Here is a 24,237-nt window from a genome sequence, read left to right as displayed (position 1 = left end):
ACAAAGTCCATAGTGATCCTCTCCCACTTCCATTCGGGAATAACCATCTACTGAAGCAAGCCACCAGGTCTTTGATTCTCATATTTCACCTGCTGACAATTGAGACACCTAGCTACAAACCCCACAATATCTTTCTTCATTCTTCTCCACCAATCGAGCTACCTCAAATCTTGATACATCTTCGCGGCACCCGGATAAATGGAATACCGCGAGCTATGGGCCTCCTCCAAAATCAACTTTCGAAGCCCATCCACATTGGGCACACAAATCCAGCCTTGCATCCTCAACACCCCATCATCACCGCTGGTCACATCTCTAGCATCCTCATGCTGAACTCTGTCCCTAAGGACAAGCAAATGCGGATCATCATACTGGCGCTCTCTGATGCGCTCATATAAGGAAGACCGAGAAACCACACAAGCCAATACCAGACTGGGCTCCGAAATATCTAACCTCACAAACCGATTGGCCAAGGCCTAAACATCTACTACAAGAGGTCTCTCCCCAACTGGAATATATGCCAAACTCCCCATACTCATTGTCTTTCGGCTCAAAGCATCGACCACCACATTGGCCTTTCCCAGATGGTACAATATAGTAATATCATAATCCTTAAGCAACTCCAACCATCTCCGCTACCTCAAATTAAGATCCTTTTGCTTGAACAAATGCTGAAGACTGCGATGATCAGTGAACACCTCACAAGATACACCATACAAGTAATGCCTCCAAATTTTCAATGCATGAACTATGGTAGCCAACTCCAAATCATGAACGGGGTAGTTCTGCTCATGGGGATTCAATTGATGAGAAGCATACGTAATAACTCTACCCTCCTACATCAACACACAACCATTCCCAACTCTCGAAGCATCACAATACACGGTATAAGAACCTGAAGTTTATGGCAATACCAACACTGGAGCTGTGGTCAAAGCTGTCTTGAGCTTCTGAAAGCTCTCCTCACACTCGTTCGACCAAACAAATGGAGCACCCTTTTGAGTCAACTTGGTCAAGGGCGATGCGATAGACAGCCCCTGGCTGACTAACCTCTGCCCCTAGCTGGATGGGTGGGTGGTGAAGTAACTGGAGCAGAAGTCGAGGGCTGATCCCTCTGCTGAAACTGACCATCATGAAGACGAGGACACTATCTCCTCATATGCCCAAACTCTCTACACTCATAACAACTCACCGGTGCTGGAGATGGGGACTGAAGGGAACCTCTGGCACCGGAATGACCAGTAGAAGAACCTGGCATGGAAGAACCCTGGACTGATGGAGCACGAGACGAGCTCTGAGCTGGGAGGGCATTAAGTGATGAGTGGCCATGATGAGAGCTGTGAAAGCCATGACCTAATGATGCTCTACAGTAACCTGGGCGAGCTGAGTAGGCCTGCCTGAACGAATGACCCCTACCCTTCTGGAACTGACCCCTCGAAGGAGCACCGCTAAAACTACCAGATCCCCGAGGCCTCTTGGCCTCCCTCTCCTCTCGCTCATGCCGGCGAACCGTCTCAATCTCACGGGCGATATCAACAACCTCCTCAAAGGTAGCACCTGTCACCCTCTCTCTAGTCATGAGAATCCGAAGATGATATGTGAGGCCATCAACAAACCTCCTGATCCTCTCTCGATCTATGGGAACCATCCAAACCACATGACGGGCTAACTTAGAGAACCACATCTCATACTGCGTCACCGTCATCTCCCCCTAACACAACTTCTCAAAATATCTGCGTAGCTCCTCTCGACACGATTGTGGTACATACTCCTCTAGGAAGAGAACAGAGAACTGCTGCCAAGTAAGGGGCGCTAAACCAACAGGCCTACGCCTCTCATACGCCTCCCACCAAGTGAAGGCAGGCCCAGAAAACTGAAAGGTAGTGAATGCCACACCACTAGTCTCAAGAATCCCTGCTATCTGAAGCATCTACTGGCACTTATCTAGGAAACCCTGGGCATCCTCGCCCTCTACACCACTGAATGACGGAGGTTGGAGCCTACCAAACCTCTCAAGTCGACGTTGCTTATCATCCGGCATAAATGGTACTACAAACTCCTGAGCTGGTGCAATCGGCTAGGCTGGAGGTGCCCCCGGTGTCTGTAATCCCTACACTACCTACTCAGGTGTGCGAGCAATGGGAGTCTAGGTGCCTCCCCTGGTCTGGGAAGTAGCTGCGGCCATAGTAGCTGAGACCGCCTGAGCCAAACTGGTACACACTAATAAGATCTGAGCTAAAGCCTCCTGAAGGCCTGGGATCACGATAGGCACAGCTGGTGCCTGCACTGGTGCTGCTGCAGCGTCCATAACTGGGACCTGATCGGGGACTGGGGTAGTTGGTGGATCTGCCAGTACTGCTCTAGCTGCTCCACCCCTGCCACAGCCTCGACCGCGACCTCGACCTCTAGTGGCCCCCGCTGGTGGCACTAGTGGTCGCCCACCCCGTCCGGTAGCTCGTGTCCTCACCATCTGTGAGAGAATGGAATACAAAAGGCTAGTACTCGGATTAACAAGTTCTCACAACAAGAATTTTCAAAAATATGACGTTCTTCCTAAAGGTTTTGCAGCCTCTCGAGGATAAATACAGACGTCTCCGTACCGATCCACGGGACTCTACTAAACTGGATCATGACTCGCGAGACCTATGTAACCTAGGCTCTGATACCAACTTGTCACGACCCCAAATACCTGTCGTGATGGCGCCTATCACATTACTAGGCAAGCCAACCAGTCAACTAAGCATAACCCATTCCTTTAATAGTAAACCATTTTCATCACGAGTTTTAAATACTGATTTCATAATAAACATTTAGAATAACAGAAGATATGTGGAAGTCAAAATGTAAATAAACTGCACAGCCTAACTGATCTGGAGTCACGAGTCTAGAGCCTCTAACACAAGTCTGAATATCTAATACATCAATAGCCTAGAAAGTGCGAGAAATAACATGATAGAAGGGAGAAAACGGGACTGTGAATGCCATGCAACTACCTCGAAATCCCCCAATAGAACACTGAATCAGCTGAGTAATGCTCACTCAACCGCTCGAGCACCTAGATCTGCACACAAGGTGCAGGGAGTAATGTGAGTACGCCGACTCAGTAAGTAACTAAAGTAAATAAGGCCTGAAAGTCGTGACGAGCAGTTCAAAATACATAACGGAATAACCAACGAAATAACATGTCATTTCTACAGTTCAAAAATCAGTTTACGTTATAAAACTACATTTCCAATTAAACATTTGGAACCAGTTACTTAGCAGCATATCAAACAGAGGCTTATTTAAAAGAAGAGTGGAATCAGTGAAAAACATCATGATAAAGCCTCTCGGGCAAGGAATCATCAGAATTAGGCCCCTCGGGCAGTCTCTCGGTCACTCAGGGCTCAACTCCCGTCACTTAGTACTCACTCTCAGCACTCGGCTCATATAAATATACCTCATAGTAACAGAATTCATAGTAACTACTGCGGCGTGCAGCCCGATCCATATATTTATAGTCGACTACACTCACTAGGGGTGTGCAGACTCTAGAGGGGCTCCTACAGCCCAAGCGTTATATCGTTACGGCGTGTAGCCTAATCCAATATATATATATATTGATGTGGCGTGCAGCCCGATCCATAATATATACATATAATATCCTCACAATTGGGTTCTCAACCTCTCTCAGTCATTAACCTCACAGCCTCTCAGCCATAATAATAGAAGGTAGGGATCTCCGCCCAAACAATCCTCACATTTAGGAATAGAGTGATAAAACCAACTTTAATTATTTAACAGGTAAAAACATGACCGAGGATATGGTTTTTAGCAATTAAAGTGAGTTAAAATAGTCAAAATGCCCTTAAGGGTTATACAGGTTGGCACAAGGTCCCAAACATGGCATACAACCCATAGTACAGTATAAAAGACTGAAACACGGAATAATATAAGATTTTCAAAACAAGTACGCAGCTTAATAGTTGCTATGTGACGAACCAAGTCACAATCCCTACCGGTGCACGCCCACACGCTCGTCATCTAGCATGTGCGTCACCGCTTTTACCCAATCAAGTTAAATACCGGGGTTTTGTACCCTCAGTCCGCACAAAGCCAGTGTGGGCCGCACAAAAACGACTGCGGCCGCACAGGTTATTATCTGTAGTGATAGGTTTTAGTATTTTAGCCATAACTTTCGCTACAGATGTCCAAATTGCGATACCTTTACCTTTCTGGAAACTAGACACGAAGGGATACAACTTTTAGTTTTGAATCATCTCAAAATTTCTTGTAGATCAAAAGATATGTGCTTCTGAAGTTGGACCAGTGAAATATTCCCTACCGCGGCCACACTGTATTTCGTGCGGTCCGCACAACACCTACCGCAGCCGCACTTTATATTGTGCGGACCGCGCTGGTGGGTTCCGAGGCCTGCACCCCTTCTGGACCTGCTACAGCTATGATTTTTGGCCTAAAACATCCCAGAACCTACCCGGCACCCCCCGAAACTTCAAACCAATTGTACCAACACATCCCATGACATCGTTCAAACTTGTTCAAAACTTCGGAACGCTCACAACAACATCAAATCACCAATTTAACATAATTCAAGCCTAAGAACTCCAAGAACTCTTAAATTATGCTTTCAATCAAAAAGTCTATCAAATCTCGTCCGAATGACCTGAAATTTTGCACATACATCCCAAATGACACAACGAAGCTACTGCCACTCTCGAATTCCATTCCGACCCCCATATCTAAATCTCGCCTATCAACCGGAAATTGCCAAAATATTAACTTCGCCAATTTAAGCCTAATCTTCTCTACAACTCCAAAACCCGTTCCGATCGCGCTCCTAAGTCACAAATCACCTCCCGAAGCTAACCGAATCATCGAAACTCTCTTCCGAGACTTCTAACACATAAGTCAACATCCGGTTGACTTTTCCAACTTAAGTCTTCTTCTTAAAAGAGACTAAGTGTCTCAACTTCACCAAACTCATTCTAGACTCAATCCAACCAATCCGATACCACAAAAACATGGATAACGAAGCATAAAGAAGCTGAAATGGGGAAACAGAGCGGTAACTCATGATACGACTAGCTGGGTCGTCACAAAAATGATGGGTTGACTCCCACCAAGCACCGCATTTAACGCCATGGCACGACGCTTACCAACTTCATTACTTTTCTCACCACTTAGAGGATATGAATTGGGCACCTAACTTGGAGTCAATTTTGTGACCACGATCGACGGGGGGTGGTAAGTAGATGAAAAAGCCAAACTTCAAATTCTTCATGTTACATTGCTTGGCTTTCTTTTGAGGGTGTGTTCTTGAACTTTCCAATTTCAAGATGTATGAATATTGCCTTTCTTCTTTGTAGTCTCATGTGAATTCACATGGCTCAATTCCCATATCACCATGAAATTTCAAAATTGAAAAGTTCTTGGAATGAGATATCAACCTCCCAACTTGTAACCTTTTTCGGACTTTGACATCCTCTTTTTCCCCGAACTAGAGTCAATTTAACCCATATTTTCAATTGCAGGTTGACTCTAGTTCTAGTTCTATATTTTTCTCAACATCACCAACAAGCATGGAGTCGGCTGGCGGATGTTCAATTCTTAATTCCTCAAAATAAAGCTCACTTTCTACCCCGAATTTGGACTCTTCTTGACCTCTTTTCACTTTCTCAAGTTGGTAAGCATTATGATCGTCAACCAATGATTTCGTTTTATCATCCAAGGTGCAGATAGTCTCATCATGCCGATTTGATCCTTGTTTCAAGTCCTCAAGTGCCAAGTTTTACTTCTCCTCATTTTCAATAATGATCTCCAACACGAGCATTAACCTCTCATTTTGAACATCCGAGAGTTCTTCTTGATTTGGATCAAGTACCAAAAAAGGCCTTTTCGGCTTCAACCCCTAAAGAATGTTCTTGTCTATCATTTGCTTCCAAGGCTTTTTGCACCTCTAAAGATTCAAGCATTTCTCCTATTTATAAGTTCAACCTTACATCCACCAAATTATTTTGGAGGCTAGTTTCCAAAAACTCCTCCAAGGCGTTTTGCTCTTTGTTTTCTCCTTCAAGTAGGCATTCCATCATGAGCTTAAACTCTCCATTTTTATCATGTTCAATTTCTTCCACTTCCATATTCCTATAATTATCATCACAAAAATTAGAATTATCATAGTGGGGTTCGGAAAAGGAAAGGACAAATAAGCATAATTAACTTAATGGCCATTTTGACCACCACACCTATCACATATACTTCACTCATGGGTTTGAGATTATGCGCACAATCCGCTCTCTGGAGAATTTAAATAATTTTGCCATGAGTGCAGTCCTCCACAATAAGGACAAGGGTTGTCAAAGTATGAACAACTACCATCCGACCAATTTTCAAAATGTGATGCCATTTTAAAAAATTATTAAAATAAACAAGAAAAAAAGCACAAATAAGAAAATAATTACACAAATATTCACAAGTTTGGACAAAATCATGTACACTTATTTCTCAAACAACCTAAATGCACCAATTATTCCCTGGCAACGACGCCAAATTTTGATGACGTTCAGATCTACTACTAAAAAGTAAATGGGCACGGTCGCATGCAATATAATATACTCAATTATGATCCGGGGTCGAATCCACAGAGAATAATATGTAGGCGATTAAGCAATGTAAGAGAATTATCGCTTATTATGCTAAGCCAAACATTGGGGTTTTGAGAAAATATTTACATCTAAATGCAAAAATGTAAACTAACCTAGAAAGCGAGTAAAATGATCAATGGCTACAAGCATGGATATAAGAAAAATTTAAATCAAGTAACGATCCAATGTCTTTCACGATTTTACAAATATGAGCGAGTTTATGTTAATTAGCCTCAGATATTTTTTTCTATATTAGATTCTTTCGAAGACTAACAAGACTTCCTAATTGAGTTATCCCTAAAATAATTAAGAGATTAAGCGCATCCGAAGTGTCTACAAGTAGTTCAATCCTATCCCTGGGTAAAATCTATAAAGTAAGGATTAACACCTTAAGTTCTTGTTACTTAATCTTTTCCAATTCCAAATTATCCTTTCCAAGATTAATTCAAAGTTAATGGGCAAGTTTTAGGGTTAGCTAATTCCTTTGGAAACATTAAAGAACAAGAATACTTAAAGTAACAATTAACTCACTTCATAATTAATAAAATCATTCAATACATAAGCACAACAGGAGATTTAATCCACACTCTAAATATGAATATTTTCATAAATAAGACTTAAGTGTTGGAATAAATACGATACACTTAGATATTCAATGCAAAGCAAGGAAATAAAGAAATGAGTAAAAATGGATAAGAAATTCTCAACCAAAAACTTCAAATCTTCAAGACCCAAGTGTATGTGCAAGAACTATAGCTCCCAAACTTGTCTTCTCTAGTCAAGAGATTGAAAAATAAGCCAAAGATCTCTGCCCAAACGAGCTAGGTCGTGTATTAAAGGTTTTGGGGCCAAAAAATATAAAATTACAGAGATTTTTGCATTTGTAATTCATACCAATTATTGGTCTGCCCCGGATTGTTAATTGACACTCCTATGGATTGCCAAAAGGCTTGATCTATTGTGCATTCCTAGAAAATGTGGTATATCGATTCAGTGTTGTCCTTGCATATTGGGTAGTTTGGGTTTATATTGACACCAATTTTAGCTAGGTAGCCTCTTGTAGGAAGTCTTTTGTGGTAGAGTTTGCATATAAAAAAATTGATCTGGTTAGGACATTTGAGGTCCCAGTTCCATTTAAAAGTAAGGCTATAGGGTGTTTGCTCATCAATTAGGTTGTAGCAAGAGGCTGTTGAGAATATACCGCTAGGGTTAAGACTCCAAATGAGATTGTTAGGGTCATTGACTTGGCATTTGGGATTTAACGCATTAATACTGTTTGTAATAATTTGAGGGAGATCAAAAGATATTTTCCCTAAATTTCAACCCTTATTATCCCAAATATCTTTAATAGTTAATCTTTCTTCATTTTAAGTTAATGGTCCTAAAATATTATTACGCAGACTTTGAATATTCGGGATCCAATTTGAGTCTCAGACATTCATATGTGAATGTCTATCTACTGACCATCTAATGCTCTTATTACAAACAGTCCAACCCTTGAGGAGACTTTTCCAAGTGTTTGAAGTGTTATTTGTTCTCTTACTCTTCCTGTAGGTGTTAATAAGAGTTTGGTCCCACACGGAGGTTGGATTAGTAAGGATCCTCCATACCAAGCTTGTTAAGAGGGCCATATTTTTATATTTTGCTTTCTTAATATCCAATCCACCATTAATCTTTATATTGGTAACCATATTCCATCCAATAAGGTGGATCTTTTTCTTTTCCCTCGTAGTCCCCCAAAGGAAATCTCTTTGGATTTTGTCTATTTCTTTTAGGGTTTTGGTGGGAAGTAGACTTATTTGCATTATATGATTTTACAGTGTATTTAAAGTAGTAGTTATTAGTGTGCACCTGCCCGCCATAATTATCCACCTAACATTCCAGTTGTTTAATTTAACACACATTTTATCAAGTAAGGGTTGATAATCCTTGTTCCTAAAGTAGTTGTTTAGTATTGAAAACCCTAAATACGTACCAAAGGTCTTGCTAATGATAATCCCAAACATTTTAGTAGCCATGTCTCTCGTGTGTTGATTACAGCTCTTCGACATGATCAATTTTGATTTTTCTTTGTTGATACTCAACCCGGATATGTAACTAAAATTCTCCATACTTCTGTAAATTATATTAATTGTTTTCTTACTGGCTTCACCCATAAGGGTTAGGTTATCAACGAGAAACAAATGAGATGGAGAGAGGGACCTAGGATTGAGCTTTATAGGCACCCAATTCCTTGTATCTACTTGGTGGTTAATATTCTTAGAAAGCATATCCATACAAAGTATGTATATGTAAGGTGACATGGGGTCCCCTTGTCTAATACCTCTTTTGGGAGTGAATTCCTTAGTTTTGTTACCATTGACCAAGATAGAAATAGTACTCACGGTAATTCAACTAAGGATAAGGGTAGAAATTTTCATAGGAAATCTAAAAAATTTAAGAGTCCGATAGATGTAAGACCATTCCAATTTATCAAAAGCTTTTTCCAAATCAAGCTTTAGTAAAAGTTTTCCTTCCCTGTGGATAAATTAAACTTCTTTAGAACTTCTTGAATAATGATAGCATTATCACTAGCTCTTCTACCCTTTAGGAAGATAGCTTGTTGTATATTAATCAGTTGGTTAAGAAAGAGCTTGATTCTATTGGCAATTATTTTAGTAATCACCTTATAAATCATGTTACAAAGACTTATCGGCCTAAAATGTTTCAAGATATTAGCATTATTAATCATGTGGCATTACTGATGTTGATTTTTTTTTGGTATATATTGATGACTTTACTTCCTAGAATGTGCCAAAAATTTTGAAAAAAAAGGTGTAACCCATCGGGGCCTGGTGCCTTGTAGGGTTTAAAAGAAAATACAACGTTTATAATTTCTTGGTTTGTTAATGGCTTATCTAGGTTAGAGAGGTCAATATGTGAGAAGTTGGCAACATCATTTTTAATAGATCGCCAGTCAGACCTATTGTGGGAGGTTGCAAAAAAATTGGAGAAGTAGTGTGTAACATGGCTAATTAGGGAGGATTGGTCCTCAATCCAATTCCCCGAGTTGTCTTTAAAAAACACAATATTATTTCTTCTCCTTCTATTGGTGACTTTTATGTGAAAAAACTTGGTATTTGCATCATATTCATTTAACCAATTAACTCTAGAACAAAGCTTCCAGTAGTCTTCTTCTAGTTTAAGAATTGTATTATACTCCTCAATCAAATTAGTTTTCAAGTCTTTAAGGAAGTTGCTTGTTGGGTAATTAGGAGATTTTTGAATCCCATCAATTTTTCCTAGAATTTTCCTTTTCTTAGCAAAAATATTACCATAGGTTGTTTTTTCCAATCTAACACATTTTTTGAAAGGACTCAATTCCTTCCACTAGGTCTTTATTTTCCTAGTTGTTAGAAACAATCCTAGGGAAATCCGGATGTGAACACCAATATATTTCTAATCTAAAGGGTCTGTCATTACTGGAATTAATTCTATTGTTAAGGTTAATAAGGACAGGGTTATGGTCAGAATGGATTTTAGGTAGATGAGTTATGGTTACATTAACAAAGGCTTGTAACCAATAATCATTAGAGTAAACCCTATCCAATCGTTCTATGATTAAACCATTTCTTCTTCTATAATGGTTTGACCAGGTGTATTTACACCTCTTAAAACCTAGGTCTACTAGATTACAGTAGTTTAGGCAGTTTATTAAGGAGTTTGCTCTTTTCTGGTTAATACATCTACCCCCATATTTATCAGTAGAGTTTACTACTTTGTTGAAATCACCACCAACTAACCAAGGGCCTCTATAGTGATCATAAATATTTCTAAGGATATCCCATAACATATTTCAATTATGAATATCATTACTAGCATAAATGACAGTAAATAACCAAGATAAGTTTTTATGTTTTACCTTGATCATTGCATGAATGGCTTGCCCATGTCTAGTGAAGTTGTTGATTGTCACCACTTAATTATTCCACAGAATTACCAACCCTCTGCTTTGGCCAACTGATAGAACCTCTATCATCTCAGTAAAGCTAAAATCCTCTAGGATAAAGATGTGACTCTCCATTTTTGTTTCCAATAGAGCAACTAAATAGGGTCTATGAGTGTCCATAAGTTTCTTAAAGTACCTACCAAAGTTGGCATTATTTGCACCTCTAACATTCCAAATTATAAAGTTATTTGGTTGATGCATGGAATTATTATTGAGGTTGTTGTTGTTGTGGATCCTCCTGAGTGAGGGAACTAGTATCACTACATTCTTTACCACAGTTGAGTCATGTGGAGGTCGTATGTCTAGTGAGCACTTATAGAGTGTCACTGGGCAACTGAAGATAGACTTCCTGTCTAGCATCTCCCTAAATATGAGTATTTTTACCTCGCTTAGGCTTGAAAAAACCACTGTTGGCTCCCCCAAGTGTGGCAACTTTTCCTCCTCCTCTTCTTCCTCATAGAGCCCTTCCTGGTTTGGCATGTTTTGGAGTGGAGCTTGCTCTTCCATTGGATTTGGTTGTGGGTCGTGTTGTTGGTTGTGCATGGGCTGAGTAGTCCATTGTGTGAATACTGGATTCCAGAGCATTAGATCCTCCGGAGCAAAGAATGGAAGATTTAGAGGTGGATTTTGAGGCATCTAGTGGTTGAAGTTGCTTGGGATATTCCACATCTGTTGTATGTTGTTTGCTAGGTTTTGGTTCATTGATGGAGCTAGTGGTTGGAGAATGTTTCTAATCCACATTTGGTTGATGTAGTTGTTCATAGCTAAGCTCATCCCCTCTGAGATTAACTGAGCTAGGAAATGTGTGTTGTGGATTATCAGAATGGACTCCTGTCATTGATCTCCATGTTAAAAGACACTCCATGACCTTGAAGGCCCAATTCTACCCATGATTGTGGTACATGATTTTGGTGGGCTTGGTGGTTGAGCATAGATCATTGGGTTTGAGGGGAATAGAGGGGGAAGATTTGGGAGATTATTCATTGTTTGACTGTGAGAAAGGTGGATCACTTGTATCAATCGAAACCTTCTCCTCAGTATAAGTGGAGGTCTTGGAATTTTGGTGAGCTTGGTGTTTCATATGAGGGGTGGTGTGAAGGTGATTGGGGGAGGGGGGTTGCTAATGATTGTATCTATTTGTATAAGCTGGGAAGGAAGTTGCGTGAGGTATATATCCAAATCTTGCATGGATATGTCCTCTGCCACTTGGCTTTTTGTGTTTGCCAAGTGTTTGAGAGAGCATTGGTTATTAGGGGTGGAACATGCATGGTGATTTTTAGTGTAATCATTATTTGTGTTGTGATTATTGTTAATGGAGTAATTGATTTGTTCTTGGCTTTCCTGATTGGTGCTTGTGTGATTTATGTCGAAGTCCATTGTATTAAGCAAAAGATTTTGCTTATTATCCATGTCTGGATATTGTGCCACGTTTGTGACATCTGTAAATAAGAGAGCTTGTGTTTCATGCAGATTTTTGGGAATTTGAATATTTTTTTCCTCTTTTTCCAAAACCTCGTGCTGCTTTGATGGTTTAGCAAAACTGATTTCACCTTCATCATGAGGTTTAGAAAGTTGAATTTTGTCGATGATGGTTAGTTCATTACTATGATCAGATTGTAATGTGATTACTATTGGGTTTGGATTATTGATCAGAAGTTGCTTGTTAATATAATTTAAACGCTGTATATTAAGATACTTACCTGACACAACATCATATATTCGAACATTTATACCTGGGGATATGTTTGCACTAGCCTTTTCTTTCAGTTGATTGGCTGCCTTAGATTTGCCCTTTTTAGGAAATGAGACTGTCATCCATTCCCCTACATTATTAGTCCTGGACTATGATGGCTCAAGAGCTGATTGGTCTGCCTTTTGTTTGGTTGGTAGAGTGGCTTGTGAGCATCTCTGACTTGTGTGTCCCAACCTACCGCATGCTTTGCATAGAATATCATCACCTTCATATAGAATGAGTTGTTTATGTTATCCAATTAGAAGGTAATTTTGCACTGGTTGCTTCAAAGGTAACTCCACAAACAGCCTGGCATATCTTCCCCTTAATGTGGCTGAGGCGCATGTATCTACTTTAAGTAGTTTGCCAATGCAGTTGCCAATTATTGAGAGTATAATTCCATCGTACAATTTCGTGGGTAGTTCTGGTAGGCGTACCCACACAACTGTATAGCTTTGATGGGCTTCTTTTGCTACAAAATTGGGCACCCATTTTAGAACTGAAAGAAAGAAGCCATTGATGAACCAATGTCCATTATGTAGTATTTTGGTCATATTTTCCTCCCTAGCCAACTTGACTGTGTAGTAGTCTTCTCCAAGATCAATGAGAGGAAAATTCTCATTAATCTTCCATAGGTCATAGAGTTTCTTTTTTAAGTAGTGATGCACTAGTCTTTTGCCCATAAGTTTTATGATGACCGAGAATTTTCAAAGGCTATACATGCGTTTTATATCCTCCTCAGATAGGATTATTCGCTTCAACTTGTTTGATAATACCCCTGAGTTCGTGTCATCCAGTTCAGATGACTGGATTTCCATTGGGAATGCTGGGATTTCTTCCACTGGTTGAGTAGTGTTATTGATGAAGAACTCATCCTGGAGCAGAGTCTCCTTGTAGGATAGTGTATTCGATGATTGAGGATTGAGTTTATTAGGAGGTTTGGGAGGAATGTGATTCTGAGTAGTTGAATGTTGTTGTAGTGAGAGGTCACTCATTCTCTCTTTAATTTTATAATCTTTAACATTTTTTGTAGTAGTACTTGATGTTTGCCTCAATAGAAAAAAAGACTCGTAAAACTAATAAATTAATGTCTTATTTTTCCCGGCAATTTAAAGTCAAGTTCTTGGTTTTTAATCCTTATGGGAGTTTATTTGAGTGGTTAAAAGATAGTAGTAAAAAAGTTTCCATGAATATAAATTTAATTGAATTTGAATTCCTAAATATTTGGAAAGTTATAAATATGACAATTTTATCCAACATATTTTAAAAAATAATTTTATATTTTAAGAATATTTTATAATACTAGTCTATATGTATTTGCTATCTTAAGTCAATCATTTATATAATCAATATTTAACAATAGCTTCAATACTTACCAATAGCGTCAACCCAACACACATTTGCACTAGTAAAGAGTTGGATTATTTTATTCATATTCCTTAAATTTTTTTTTTGTTATATCAGCACTATATAATTTTTTTTCTTTAAAAATTTGGATTTACTTGTTGTGCTTTTCTGTGGGGCATACAACTACCTTGGTTTTGAACATAATGAGATAGTTATCCTTTGTCATATGGATTTCGTGACTGATTAGATTTACATCTCCTAATGTGCGTTTTCTTCTAATTAGTCGGAATAGGAGGCACAACTTTTTTATCCGATGTTGTTGTCCAAGTAAAAATAACATGACATGATTACCAATATTACAATTTCATCCTTTAGGTGTAATATTTTTTAAAACTAATTTAGCTTAGAAAGGGTATAAAAATCTGTCAATATTTCGGGAATATTTTAGTCGTTCAATATTTAACATTTTAAAATTAGTGCTTTTATAATATATATATATATATATGTATATATATATAAGTTAATTTTAATTCTGAAGCTTTCTACGTAAACGTGAAATGAACCAAATAGAGAGAAAATTTATATACGTGATATACAATCGTTTCTCACTATAGAGTAGAGTACTCGTTCATTGATTGATTGTTCATTAGATATCGTTTATTATTACCTAAATTATTAAAAATAATAAGGTGACAAGTGAGTTTCTTGATAAGTTTTTGCGTGGGTTAAGGTAAGAGAAGAGTAAAAGCAAGAAAAAAGAAGAAGAAAAGTACGTAGAGAAATCAAGTGGGAGAAGCAAAAGCAAAATCAAAATCTTCCAAAATTAGAGGATGCAAATAAGCAACAACTAGTTACTGGAAGTAGTAGAAATTATAGAAAATAAGACTACACGCACTGTACCAGAGCCACCAGAACCAGTAAAATAAATAAAAACAAAATAGTCATCAAAAACATGCGCTACTACATTCCAAAACCTTAGCTCCCTTAAATTCACCAGGTTCACACCCTTTTACGTGTACAACCCATCAACCACTTAACATTTCCATTCAATTAGAAAAAATCATAGAAGAAGCATAAGAAGAAAGATTCATTTTCTGACACCCAATTCAAGAAAAATATCAATACAACTTGAAGAAAATCTCAAAATTTTTCTTCTTCTTCTGGCATTTGCGTACTCTTTGTTGAATCAGAAATAATGGGTCCAATAGTATTAGCCACTGGTCTGAGTGTATTGGCCGGTGCAGCTTTGGTGAAATTGATGGACGAGAAGACCATGATGGGTTCGGGTCAGTTCCCTCGTTGCTCCAGTTGTAATGGCACGGGTCGGGTTTCTTGCATGTGCTCTCGCTGGTCAGATGGTGATCTGGGTTGTCGGACCTGTGCCGGGTCGGGTCGAATGGCTTGCAGCAGTTGTGGAGGTTCAGGTACGGGTCGTCCAATTCCGGTCCAAATCTCCGTTCGTCCTCCCAACCGCTCAATTTAGAACCTCGGTTCGTTTTTAACTCTGTAACAGTCCCATGTATAATATCTTTGTAGTACTTATTTCAGATTCTTGAGGTTGGAAAAAGATACAAATTTTTATGTATTAGTATATGTTTGGTGATACTTGAGACTTAGCCTTACATGGGAATTACTTGTTCTATGCTGTAATTATTATTAAAGATTGACAAATTTATACCCATGAGATGGCTTTGAAGCTCATTGTTTATCTTGGTTCCTTTGTTTTCTTGTCAACTTTATACATTCCTGTTAATTTATCCCAGTATTAGCTAAAATTGAGATCTACATAAATTGAAATATATATATTGTGGTTAACAGTTAACAGTTCTAATTTCAGACCTTTGGAAATGTGCAATCCTATAAGATATTTTTGTTTCTGATTCAAGTTTAAAAACTCAAGTTTATGTTCCTAGTAGAAATAATTAATTTGTCTGCGTACTCTTGCTCTTCTCTTGTCTACTTAGTAAAAAACACACGAAATCCTTGTATAAACTCTGTGTTGTACCATTAAGTGTATGTTGGGCTGGCTCACCCTTATTCTTCTTTCCCTCCTTTTTCTTAACGTTGAGAGCATGTGACAGCTGGTTGTACTTGTTTATAATCATCAGTTTAATATACAATTCTTATCACATCAAGCTATTGAGTTAACTTTATGCTTTTATGTTGGGCTACTGCTATTGGCTATATCAGTTCTTAACCATCACGTTTTAAGGAATCAAAATCGACAAACTCAACCATGATGGCAGGGCAAGGTTCAGCCGACTTGTGACTTTGATCTCAATATAAATTTAAATTGAATTTAGTTCTAATTCTATATTACCTAACAATCGAAGCTTCATTAGTAATTTCACTTGGATCTGCATCTACATAAATTGGTATGTTAAATGGTGATTTCTTTGGCTGGGATGTGTAACACACTCTTGAGGTATCAACTATGGTAGGATATGGAAGTAATTGAGAGTATCCAAGGCAAAGGATAGCTCATCTAATGTTTGTAGCTTGTTTTGGCTAACTAATAACCAAGCTAACTACAGTGTTTTTTTATAAATAAGGCTCAGCTGACTACGTTTGGAATGGGTATAGACTTAAATATGTACTATTTTGTAGTGCGAGGTCTATGCTCTCCATTGTTAGTTCCTTCTTCAATCATCTATTTAACGATTTCAACATATATCCCTACATTAGCTTCTCAGGTTGTTTAGAAAATTTCTTTCATGTTTTTGGATGAGCAGACTGTCAAGGGAGCCTTTTCTTTAGATGGAAGCCTTGTTTTCAAAAATTTGTCACTTCAAGATTTCATAAATTTGAAAGATGGTTTAAGTTCCATGAACTCTAATTTCTCACCTGACGTCTCTAAAATGATTGATGAAACATCCTCCTTAGAGCAATACAAGGTACTGTAAAATTTTGTTTTCTGAGAGTTACGTTTTCCCCATGCTTATTTCCGCATATCCTCCTTACTGCATTACAACCTTTTTTGCTTAATGTAAGAATCTCAATTCATGTAAAGAAAATATTCTAATTCATTTTGGACTACCTTAAAGCACCTGCAACACTATTCTCTTTGTGTGGAGTTAAAATATGGCAATCTAAGCTTGAAGGAGACAGAAGGACAGCCCGGTGCACTAAGCTCCCGCTATGCGCGGGGTCCGGGGAAGGGCCGGACCACAAGGGTCTATCGTACGCAACCTTACCCTGCATTTCTGCAAGAGGCTGTTTCCACGGCTCAAACCCGTGGCCTCCTGGTCACATGGTAGCAACTTTACCAGTTACGCCAAGGGTCTATCGTAAGCTTGAAGGAGAGCATGTAAGATATTCTTCAGTTGCTATAAATCATCATTGATGCTTGCTTCAATCATCAATGAGAAAAAGAAATGTAATGAATATTCTGGAATTTTAGAGTTGATTTAAAGTTGTCTCTTCCAGAGGTCAATGCATGGTCAAAAAGAAGATTAATATTGATGGAGCAAGTGTTAGTTTCAAACTTCCAATCTTCCAAGGCAGGGTACCATTGAGATTCCAAATAAGGCCAAGGCATTCATCATTTCTGGACTACTAAGGTTCATGAGTTACTTCATGAGGATGCTGCCAGGTGCAGCCATAATGACATATTGCAACAATTCTCATAATTTTGTCAGTGCGGAGTGCTTTGCTTGGAGGTGCTAGTCATTCATCTTTCTTTTGGCTTGCGATTTTTGAGTTCGTAGTCTAGATGTGATTGCAATCTACTGCCCAGGTAATTATTGAATGGAAATGTGTTTGGCTCTTAGGTTAGTTATACAACAACATACCTAATATTATCTCACATTGTGGGGTCTGGGGAGGGTAGTGTGTCCGCAAACCTTACTCCTACCTTGTGAGGATAGAGAGGCTTGTTTCCAATAGACCATCGGCTCAGGAAAGCATAAGCACCACATTAATGAAAATATAGACAAGAAGGAACAATACCAAAAAATTATATAAAAGTAGAATAAAAACAACAGACAGTAAGGTGTTTAACAATAAAAGAAAACAACAGTTAGTCATAAAAACCTACTACCAACAGAAAGTGAGACTGCGTACCAATGCTACTGTTATGAACGCTCTAGACTACCTACTCTACTATCCTAATCATCGACCTTCATACCTTCCTATCAAGGGTCATGTCCTCGGTCAACTGAAGCTGCGCCATGTCTTGCTTAATCATCTCTCCCCACCTTTCTTTGGCGTACCTCTACCTCTCCGTAGGCCCTCCAATGTCAACCTCTCACACCTCCTCACCGGGTGTCTGAGCTCCTCCTCCTCACATGACCAAACCACCTAAGCCGCGCTTTCCGCATCTTGTCCTCAATAGGGGCCACACCTACCTTGTCGCGAATAACCTCATTTCTGATCCTATCTAACCTGGTGTACCCGCATATCCATCTCAACATCCTCATCTTTGCTACCTTTATCTTCTGTACTTGAGCGATCTTGACTGGCCAACACTCAGCCCCATACAACATCGTTGGTCTGACCACTGCTCTGTAGAACTTACCCTTAAGTTTCAATGACACCTTCTTGTCACACAAAACACCAGAAGCGAGTCTCAATTTTATCCATCCCGCCCCAATACGATGTGTGACATCTTCATTAATCTCCCCATCCTCTGAATAATAGACCCAAGTTACTTAAAACTCCCTTAACTAGGGATGACCTGCGAGTCCAACCTCAGCTCTCCTTCCCCTCCTTGAGTCTCGCTGCTGAACTTACACTCCAAGTATTCTGTCTTGGTCCTGCTCAACTTAAAACCTTTAGATTCTAGGGTCTGCCTCTATACCTCTAATTGCGCGTTCACATCGTCTCGCGTTTCGTCAATCAATACAATATCATCTGCAAATAGCATGCATCATGGCACCTCCCCTTGGATGTGGCACGTCAGTACGTCCATCACCAGAGCAAACAAAAAAGGGCTGAGTGCTGACCCCTGATGCAACCCCATCATAACCTGAAAATGGTCCGAGTCCCCACCCACCGTCCTCGCTCGGGTCTTTACTCCATACATGTCCTTAATCAACCTACTATAGGCAACAGGTACACCTCTAGCCTCCAAACATCTCCACAAAATGTCCCTCGTAACTTTATCGTATGCCTATTCTAAGTCGATGAACACCATATGCAAGTCCTTTTTCTCTATACTGGTCCAGTTATGCCCATCCCAATTTGTTGACACTCTCTATTGTAAATGTCAGTTTGTTAAAATTTTGGACCAAAATAAGACTAGATTAATTAGTTTAAATTATATACTATAGGTATCTAGAAATTTTAGAAGTACTCAATTTTCAGATTCATTGACCACCTCTCTCCACCCCCAACCCACATTATGAACAGCCACTCAGAAAATTATTTGTAAACTTTTTAGTATTTCTTTTTCTTTTTCCTTTCTGTGAGGGGTTGGGTTGAGCAATTTGGGTTGGTTCTCAAGAAACCTCTTTGTTCAAAGAATATGATCAGGAAACTTTATCCTTGTCGTTTAATGTCAGACGTATCATTTCTTGAGGAAGAGCAGTCTAATCTTTCTTTTATTTTATTTTTAAATGTTATTGTTAAGAGCAGCCTAGTCTCTTTTCTGATGAAGTAAAAGGAATTCCATTAAAATAGCCCCCAGAGGATGAAAATTAAAGTAGAAACGAAATAGCTCCAGTACAAGATATTTGCTAGACAATGTTTTAAGGAGCTAATATAATCTATCAGTTGTTCAATATATGTACATAGTTTAAGTTACACCAGCAAAAAAAAAATGAATGATATCTAGCTTTTAAGGGGTGGTTAGGAATTGAGATCTTATCGAAGCATCTATTATTCCTCTCTGACCAAATGCACCAGAATAACCATTTGCCAGATGCTTTTGATGGATTTTCCAACTCGCCATAGTCCCAGCTAGAGTAGGCATCTTTAACGTTGAAGGGCATAGCCAGTATCTCCTAAAAATGCACAAAAACATATCCCAAATGTCTCTTGCAGCTCTACAATGGAGAAGGAAATGGCTGACACTTTCAGGTTCTCTTATGACTTTAAAGGGCTGTCTTGAGTCCAAGCTGCTTGCAAGTTCATATTCCTTTTATTTGTAAAGACTTTTGTTTTATTAGTATAAATAAAATTAGCTACTAACCAATCAGCTTAGTAGACTTTATCAAAAACAAGAAACCTGGAAACTATAACTTTTTTTCTTCAATTTTTTTAATTAATTGAGAGCGTCATCTGATTGCTAAAAAGGTATGATATTTAATGTGGAAAGTCTCTAATTTTGTACCCAGAATCCTTGATGAAACTATTATATACAGTCAACATGTCAAATTTTAACCCTTATCTTGAAGATGGCTGAATTGGTCATTTGTTGTTGCTGATGTTATTTTGTTATTATTAATACTTGAAGCAGCAATAGTATAGAATAGAAGGTATTTTGTTATTTTCAAGATGCATATGTTTCGAGTGATTTTGTGCGGACAGATAAGATGTATTACATGTATGTTTCACACAGACATATTAGAAACTCAATCGTGCTATGGTTCTCAGGACAATTAGATGGTTGTTAGATTTATATGGGCTTCTGTTACTCCTTAAGTCAAAAGGCACCTGATCATTCTTGAGCTTTCTCCATGCGCTCTTTTTTCCTAATGGTTTGGGATGGGTTCACTACCTGTGTTTTTGTTATAATTAATGTATGCATGAGGGATATTTGTTTGGAATGAAGTGGCAGAGGTCTGTTCGTTTTGAGAAATCCAATTTGGTGTTTATCATGTTCAAATTGCAAGCATCATTACCTAACCAGAAAATTTTGTGAAGACATGAATCGTCCTAAGATTAGTTCTGTGTCAGCATTGCTAAATAGCTTTGTTCCTTAGGCTTGAGCAGCTCCGAAACATTTCTTTTTTCCATATCCTGTTTTTGCCTTTCAAAGAGAGGAGGGAATTACCAGTTCTGTACTTAATATTAAATATCTACGCTCTATCTATGAGTAGAAATGCATTCAAAATCTTGAATCATCATTACATGGGTGCAGCCTAGTGATAGTATATCTTGCTGCTGTTAGGACTTAGGAGATCCCAAAGATATTTGTACACTGCTTAATCCTTTTCTACAGAAGATACACACAGAGGTAACTTAAGTGTAGTGATACAACATTAAGTTGGAAAACAATTTCTAAAATTTCGTTCTTCAGATCTTCAGAGTCTCACTCCAACACATCAATGCCAACAAATGGTGCTCCTGCTTCTTACTTGGGGCTGAAAGCCTGTAGGAAAAAACAGAAATAGTGTCAGTTACTCAAATTGGTGTTGGAAATCATATTTTCAGTTTCATTCTGCATAAGCAGTGATAGAGAATAACCTCAAGATCTTCACTTTTCTAAATATATATGCACTCTATTACTTGTGTGGTAGTAGTTTAATCCTAATATTGTGTGCTTAAAAGCATGAACACAGTTAAGTTTGTGCTTGCTCCTACTAATCTTACTCCAGTCCTCTATGTGCTTCAGAGAGAATGTTAGTCAGTCCTTTTTCTCATAAATTCAGCAAATTCTAACATGGCCAACAAAATAGGTTTCAGGTTGCATGTTGCTAGAGTTAAAAGAAAAGTCGTGCTTACAGCAAAAATAGTGGCGTGACCAGGATCAGCAAGGTGAGCGAAAAGGTTGTCAATTGGTCCTGTTCCAGTGTAGATGTGTTGGAACCATGCACCCATGACAGCCAACATGGCCAGCCTTCCGTTCTTGATCTCCTTTGTCCTCAACTCCTTGATCTTTTCAGGAGAACCAGATCCCCAACCTAAAGGATCAAACCATAAGCCTCCTGGATATCCGACATCTGTGCCCGTGAGCTTGTTGTTAGGGAAGATGGGGTCTGTGTTTACGCACCCAGGCTTGATGATATCTGCCCACCTTCTTCCCTCAGCCCAGCCAATAAGCACCAACTCAATGACGAAGAGAGTGGTTGTATCGGTGAAGTATTCTTGTTCACCAGCAGTGTACCATGAAGGTGTGTTAAGAATGCCAATCTTTGTTAGGAATTCTGGGATGAAAATGCCTGCAGCACCTAACATTGCCCATCTGCAGTGTACAAGTTCTGCCTGCTGGTTCCATTTCAAGCTCTCCGGGTCAGATGCTGTCAGTGATCAGTAACAGTTGTTATTTGAGAGTGTAAAACAATATCAAGTCATTTGAAAGATAGTTACAGGTAACTATCATAGAGAAGCAACTACCAAGATTAAGATTTTGGCTTACCAAGACCAAGAGGGTCGAAACCAAAGTCCCCAGGGAGGCTGCATAGCAAAAATTAAGTTTCAAATTAGCTCCGGCCACCAGAATGATGAATGGAAGTGGAGTCATATTTGATTATCACTGACCTGCCATCGAGCCATGGAGGAGGGGTACTGCCAGGGAACCAGAGGGGTCTATCAGGGTCAGCAGCAACAGCAGAGACAGCAACCGATCTTGATCCAGCTGGTGCGACGTGTTTGCTTACTCTCAATCTTTTCCCTCCAAGGAAAGAAGCCTTTGTTGCTCCTACAATTGATCCATTTTTCTGGGAACTGCAGATTCATGATTCAAACAAAGAATCGTTAATGCACTTCAAAAAAATCTTTCTACATTTCATATTGAACATATCTGATCACTAGACAGGACAATTTTTGTGTTGTTTAAACTAGGCTTACCTTGGAGAAGAGAATGCAACTGCTGCAATGGCTGATGAAGCACAGGCAGAGGCCATGTTGGGGGTATTATTTTTCTTGAATGCAGTGAATAATTGGTGGTGTGTATGAAGAAGCTGATATTGTATGAAGAAGAAGAGGCTTATCTTGATGGATAAAGGGTGAATCTCTGATTGGCTGCTTGAATTGACATGTGGCAACCACAATCTAATATCTGCCTCCTCTGCCTTCACTTCCTTCAGTTTACCTGGAATAATCTAAATCTGGTGGTTCATATTCTTTGTTCAAATGGCCTCATATGCTTTACTGTCCTTTTCTGTGCCGTGTAAATTGAGATCTTCATGGGGGCATTTATGACAAATCACCAACATGTGTTGACATTATAATTTTTGTCATAAAGAATAGACGGATTGCCTTTTTTTTATACCGCTGTCAATACATAGCCACCATCTCAAAACTAATTAAACTTTAGTCACTCTTTAATGCGAAAATAACATTTTGACAAAATACCCCTAATTAAATACTCCATCCATTTTATATTAGATGAGGTAGTTTGACTCGGCATGAAATTTAAGAAAAGAGAAGAAAATTTTTGAAGCTTGTGGTCTTAAAAGCTTAAGGAGTAAAAAATTTATGGGACCATGACATTTGTGTGGCTACAAATGCTTCTCATTAAGGGTAAATGGGTAAAATGAAAGAGTTTAAAGTTGAATTATTTCTAAATTTAAAAATGTGTCATTTGTTTTGAAACAAACCAAAAGGAAAGTAACTCGTCTAATATGATATGAATGTAGTACGAAATAACTCCACTGAACTGTGTTAGAGTTTGAAACTTTTATAAGTCAAGTTTGAAAACTCTTAACATTGTGAAATTCTAGTACATTGTGTCGGAGTTCAGAGTTCAGAACTTATACGAGTCCGGAATCAAAATGTGGTTTTTTTTTGACTCAAAATACGCAAATAAGTGTTAAAAAAAAGTTACCAAACTATATATAACGCCACAAAAAGTGGCGCTATACATTAACGGTAACTGCAAAAGTGGCGTTATATATAGTAAAACTGACACATCTTACATAGCGCCACTATTAATGGCGCTATACCCCAAAATCCCATCTTACATAGCGCCACTATTAATGGCGCTATACCTCTTATTAAAAATCCTTCCGTCTTCTTCTTCTTCGTTTCATCTCCATTATTTTACTCCCTTTTGGTCCCCCCCCGATTCTGCCCCATTTAAAAAAAAAATATTTTTTGGGTCCCCCCGGCACATAAAATTTGAAGATTGGTGGTCCCACAGTAGAGTAGAGCTTCGTGTTATTGTGGATTCACTCTTCCGGAGTCAAAATTTCGATCTATTTACATTCCGAAAATTCTAAATCGAGGTATTTCGATTTATTTTAAGTTGAAACTTTTATAACAATGCATATTACTTGATTTGTATGTGTTCTATTTCGGTTTGTGTTTATTTTTTCCGAAACTAGCATGTTAAATTTTATCCGGATTTAATTTTAGTGTTGTATAAAAATATGTAAATTAGTCTAAAAAATGTGTTTGTTAATATCCTCATGTATATTTATGTGTTTTTATGCCGTTTAGTTTAGATTATTTTTTAGCGTAGTAAAATGTAGACCTTTTTAGCGTAGTAAAACGTAGACCCTTTTAGCGTAGTAAAATTTAGAGCCTTGTAGCGTAGTATTGTGTAGTATTTTAGCTTAGAATTCATTTTGTTTAATTATTTTATATTGTGCCACTGAGCCTCTAAATATCTAGCCCGGAACCAAAACCCATAATTTTATATATATAATTTTTACAATTAAGTTATTAAAAAATATGAATAAAAATTATAAAAAAAAATATAAAAT

At 38.5% G+C, this 24,237-nt stretch overlaps 2 protein-coding genes and 1 long non-coding RNA gene across 4 annotated transcripts; 1 reads left to right on the top strand and 2 right to left on the bottom strand.

Annotated features, from left to right (window-relative positions):
• Positions 1 to 12,612: 12,612 nt before the first annotated feature.
• On the bottom strand, positions 12,613 to 13,044 carry LOC142180812 (uncharacterized). Its single transcript, XM_075252899.1, has one exon. The coding sequence runs from the start codon at positions 13,042 to 13,044 to the stop codon at positions 12,613 to 12,615; it is 432 nt and encodes a 143-aa protein (XP_075109000.1).
• A 1,598-nt stretch (positions 13,045 to 14,642) lies between these two features.
• On the top strand, positions 14,643 to 21,452 carry LOC142181171 (uncharacterized). Of its 2 annotated transcripts, none has more exons than XR_012709573.1 (3): positions 14,643 to 17,015; positions 17,135 to 17,367; positions 21,275 to 21,452. It is a non-coding gene; the product is annotated as an uncharacterized LOC142181171 (long non-coding RNA). The 2 variants fall into 2 exon arrangements; XR_012709572.1 differs by having other exon boundaries at positions 21,268 to 21,452.
• On the bottom strand, positions 20,680 to 22,610 carry LOC107819449 (chlorophyll a-b binding protein, chloroplastic). Its single transcript, XM_016645556.2, has 5 exons — positions 22,379 to 22,610; positions 22,070 to 22,255; positions 21,948 to 21,985; positions 21,314 to 21,828; positions 20,680 to 20,960 (listed from the first exon to the last, which is right to left on the bottom strand). The coding sequence occupies exons 1-5, from the start codon at positions 22,432 to 22,434 to the stop codon at positions 20,943 to 20,945; spliced, it is 813 nt and encodes a 270-aa protein (XP_016501042.1). The 5' UTR covers positions 22,435 to 22,610; the 3' UTR covers positions 20,680 to 20,942.
• Between the last annotated feature and the right edge of the window lie 1,627 nt (positions 22,611 to 24,237).

This window comes from Nicotiana tabacum, chromosome 5 (genome assembly GCF_000715075.1).
Source record: "Nicotiana tabacum cultivar K326 chromosome 5, ASM71507v2, whole genome shotgun sequence".
Classification (NCBI taxonomy): Eukaryota; Viridiplantae; Streptophyta; class Magnoliopsida; order Solanales; family Solanaceae; genus Nicotiana; species Nicotiana tabacum.
The sequence above is the reverse complement of the archived record's forward strand: the minus strand, read 5'-3'. Positions and strand labels throughout refer to the sequence as shown.

Excerpts from the sequence above, each read along its gene's own strand:
- LOC142180812 (XM_075252899.1), bottom strand. The coding sequence starts at position 13,044 with ATGGGCAAAAGACTAGTGCATCACTACTTAAAAAAGAAACTCTATGAC.
- LOC107819449 (XM_016645556.2), bottom strand. The coding sequence starts at position 22,434 with ATGGCCTCTGCCTGTGCTTCATCAGCCATTGCAGCAGTTGCATTCTCT. Across the intron at positions 22,256-22,378 it reads GTTGCATTCTCTTCTCCAAG|TTCCCAGAAAAATGGATCAA; the intron begins GTAAGCCTAGTT and ends ATGAATCTGCAG. Across the intron at positions 21,829-21,947 it reads TTTCGACCCTCTTGGTCTTG|CATCTGACCCGGAGAGCTTG; the intron begins GTAAGCCAAAAT and ends GATCACTGACAG.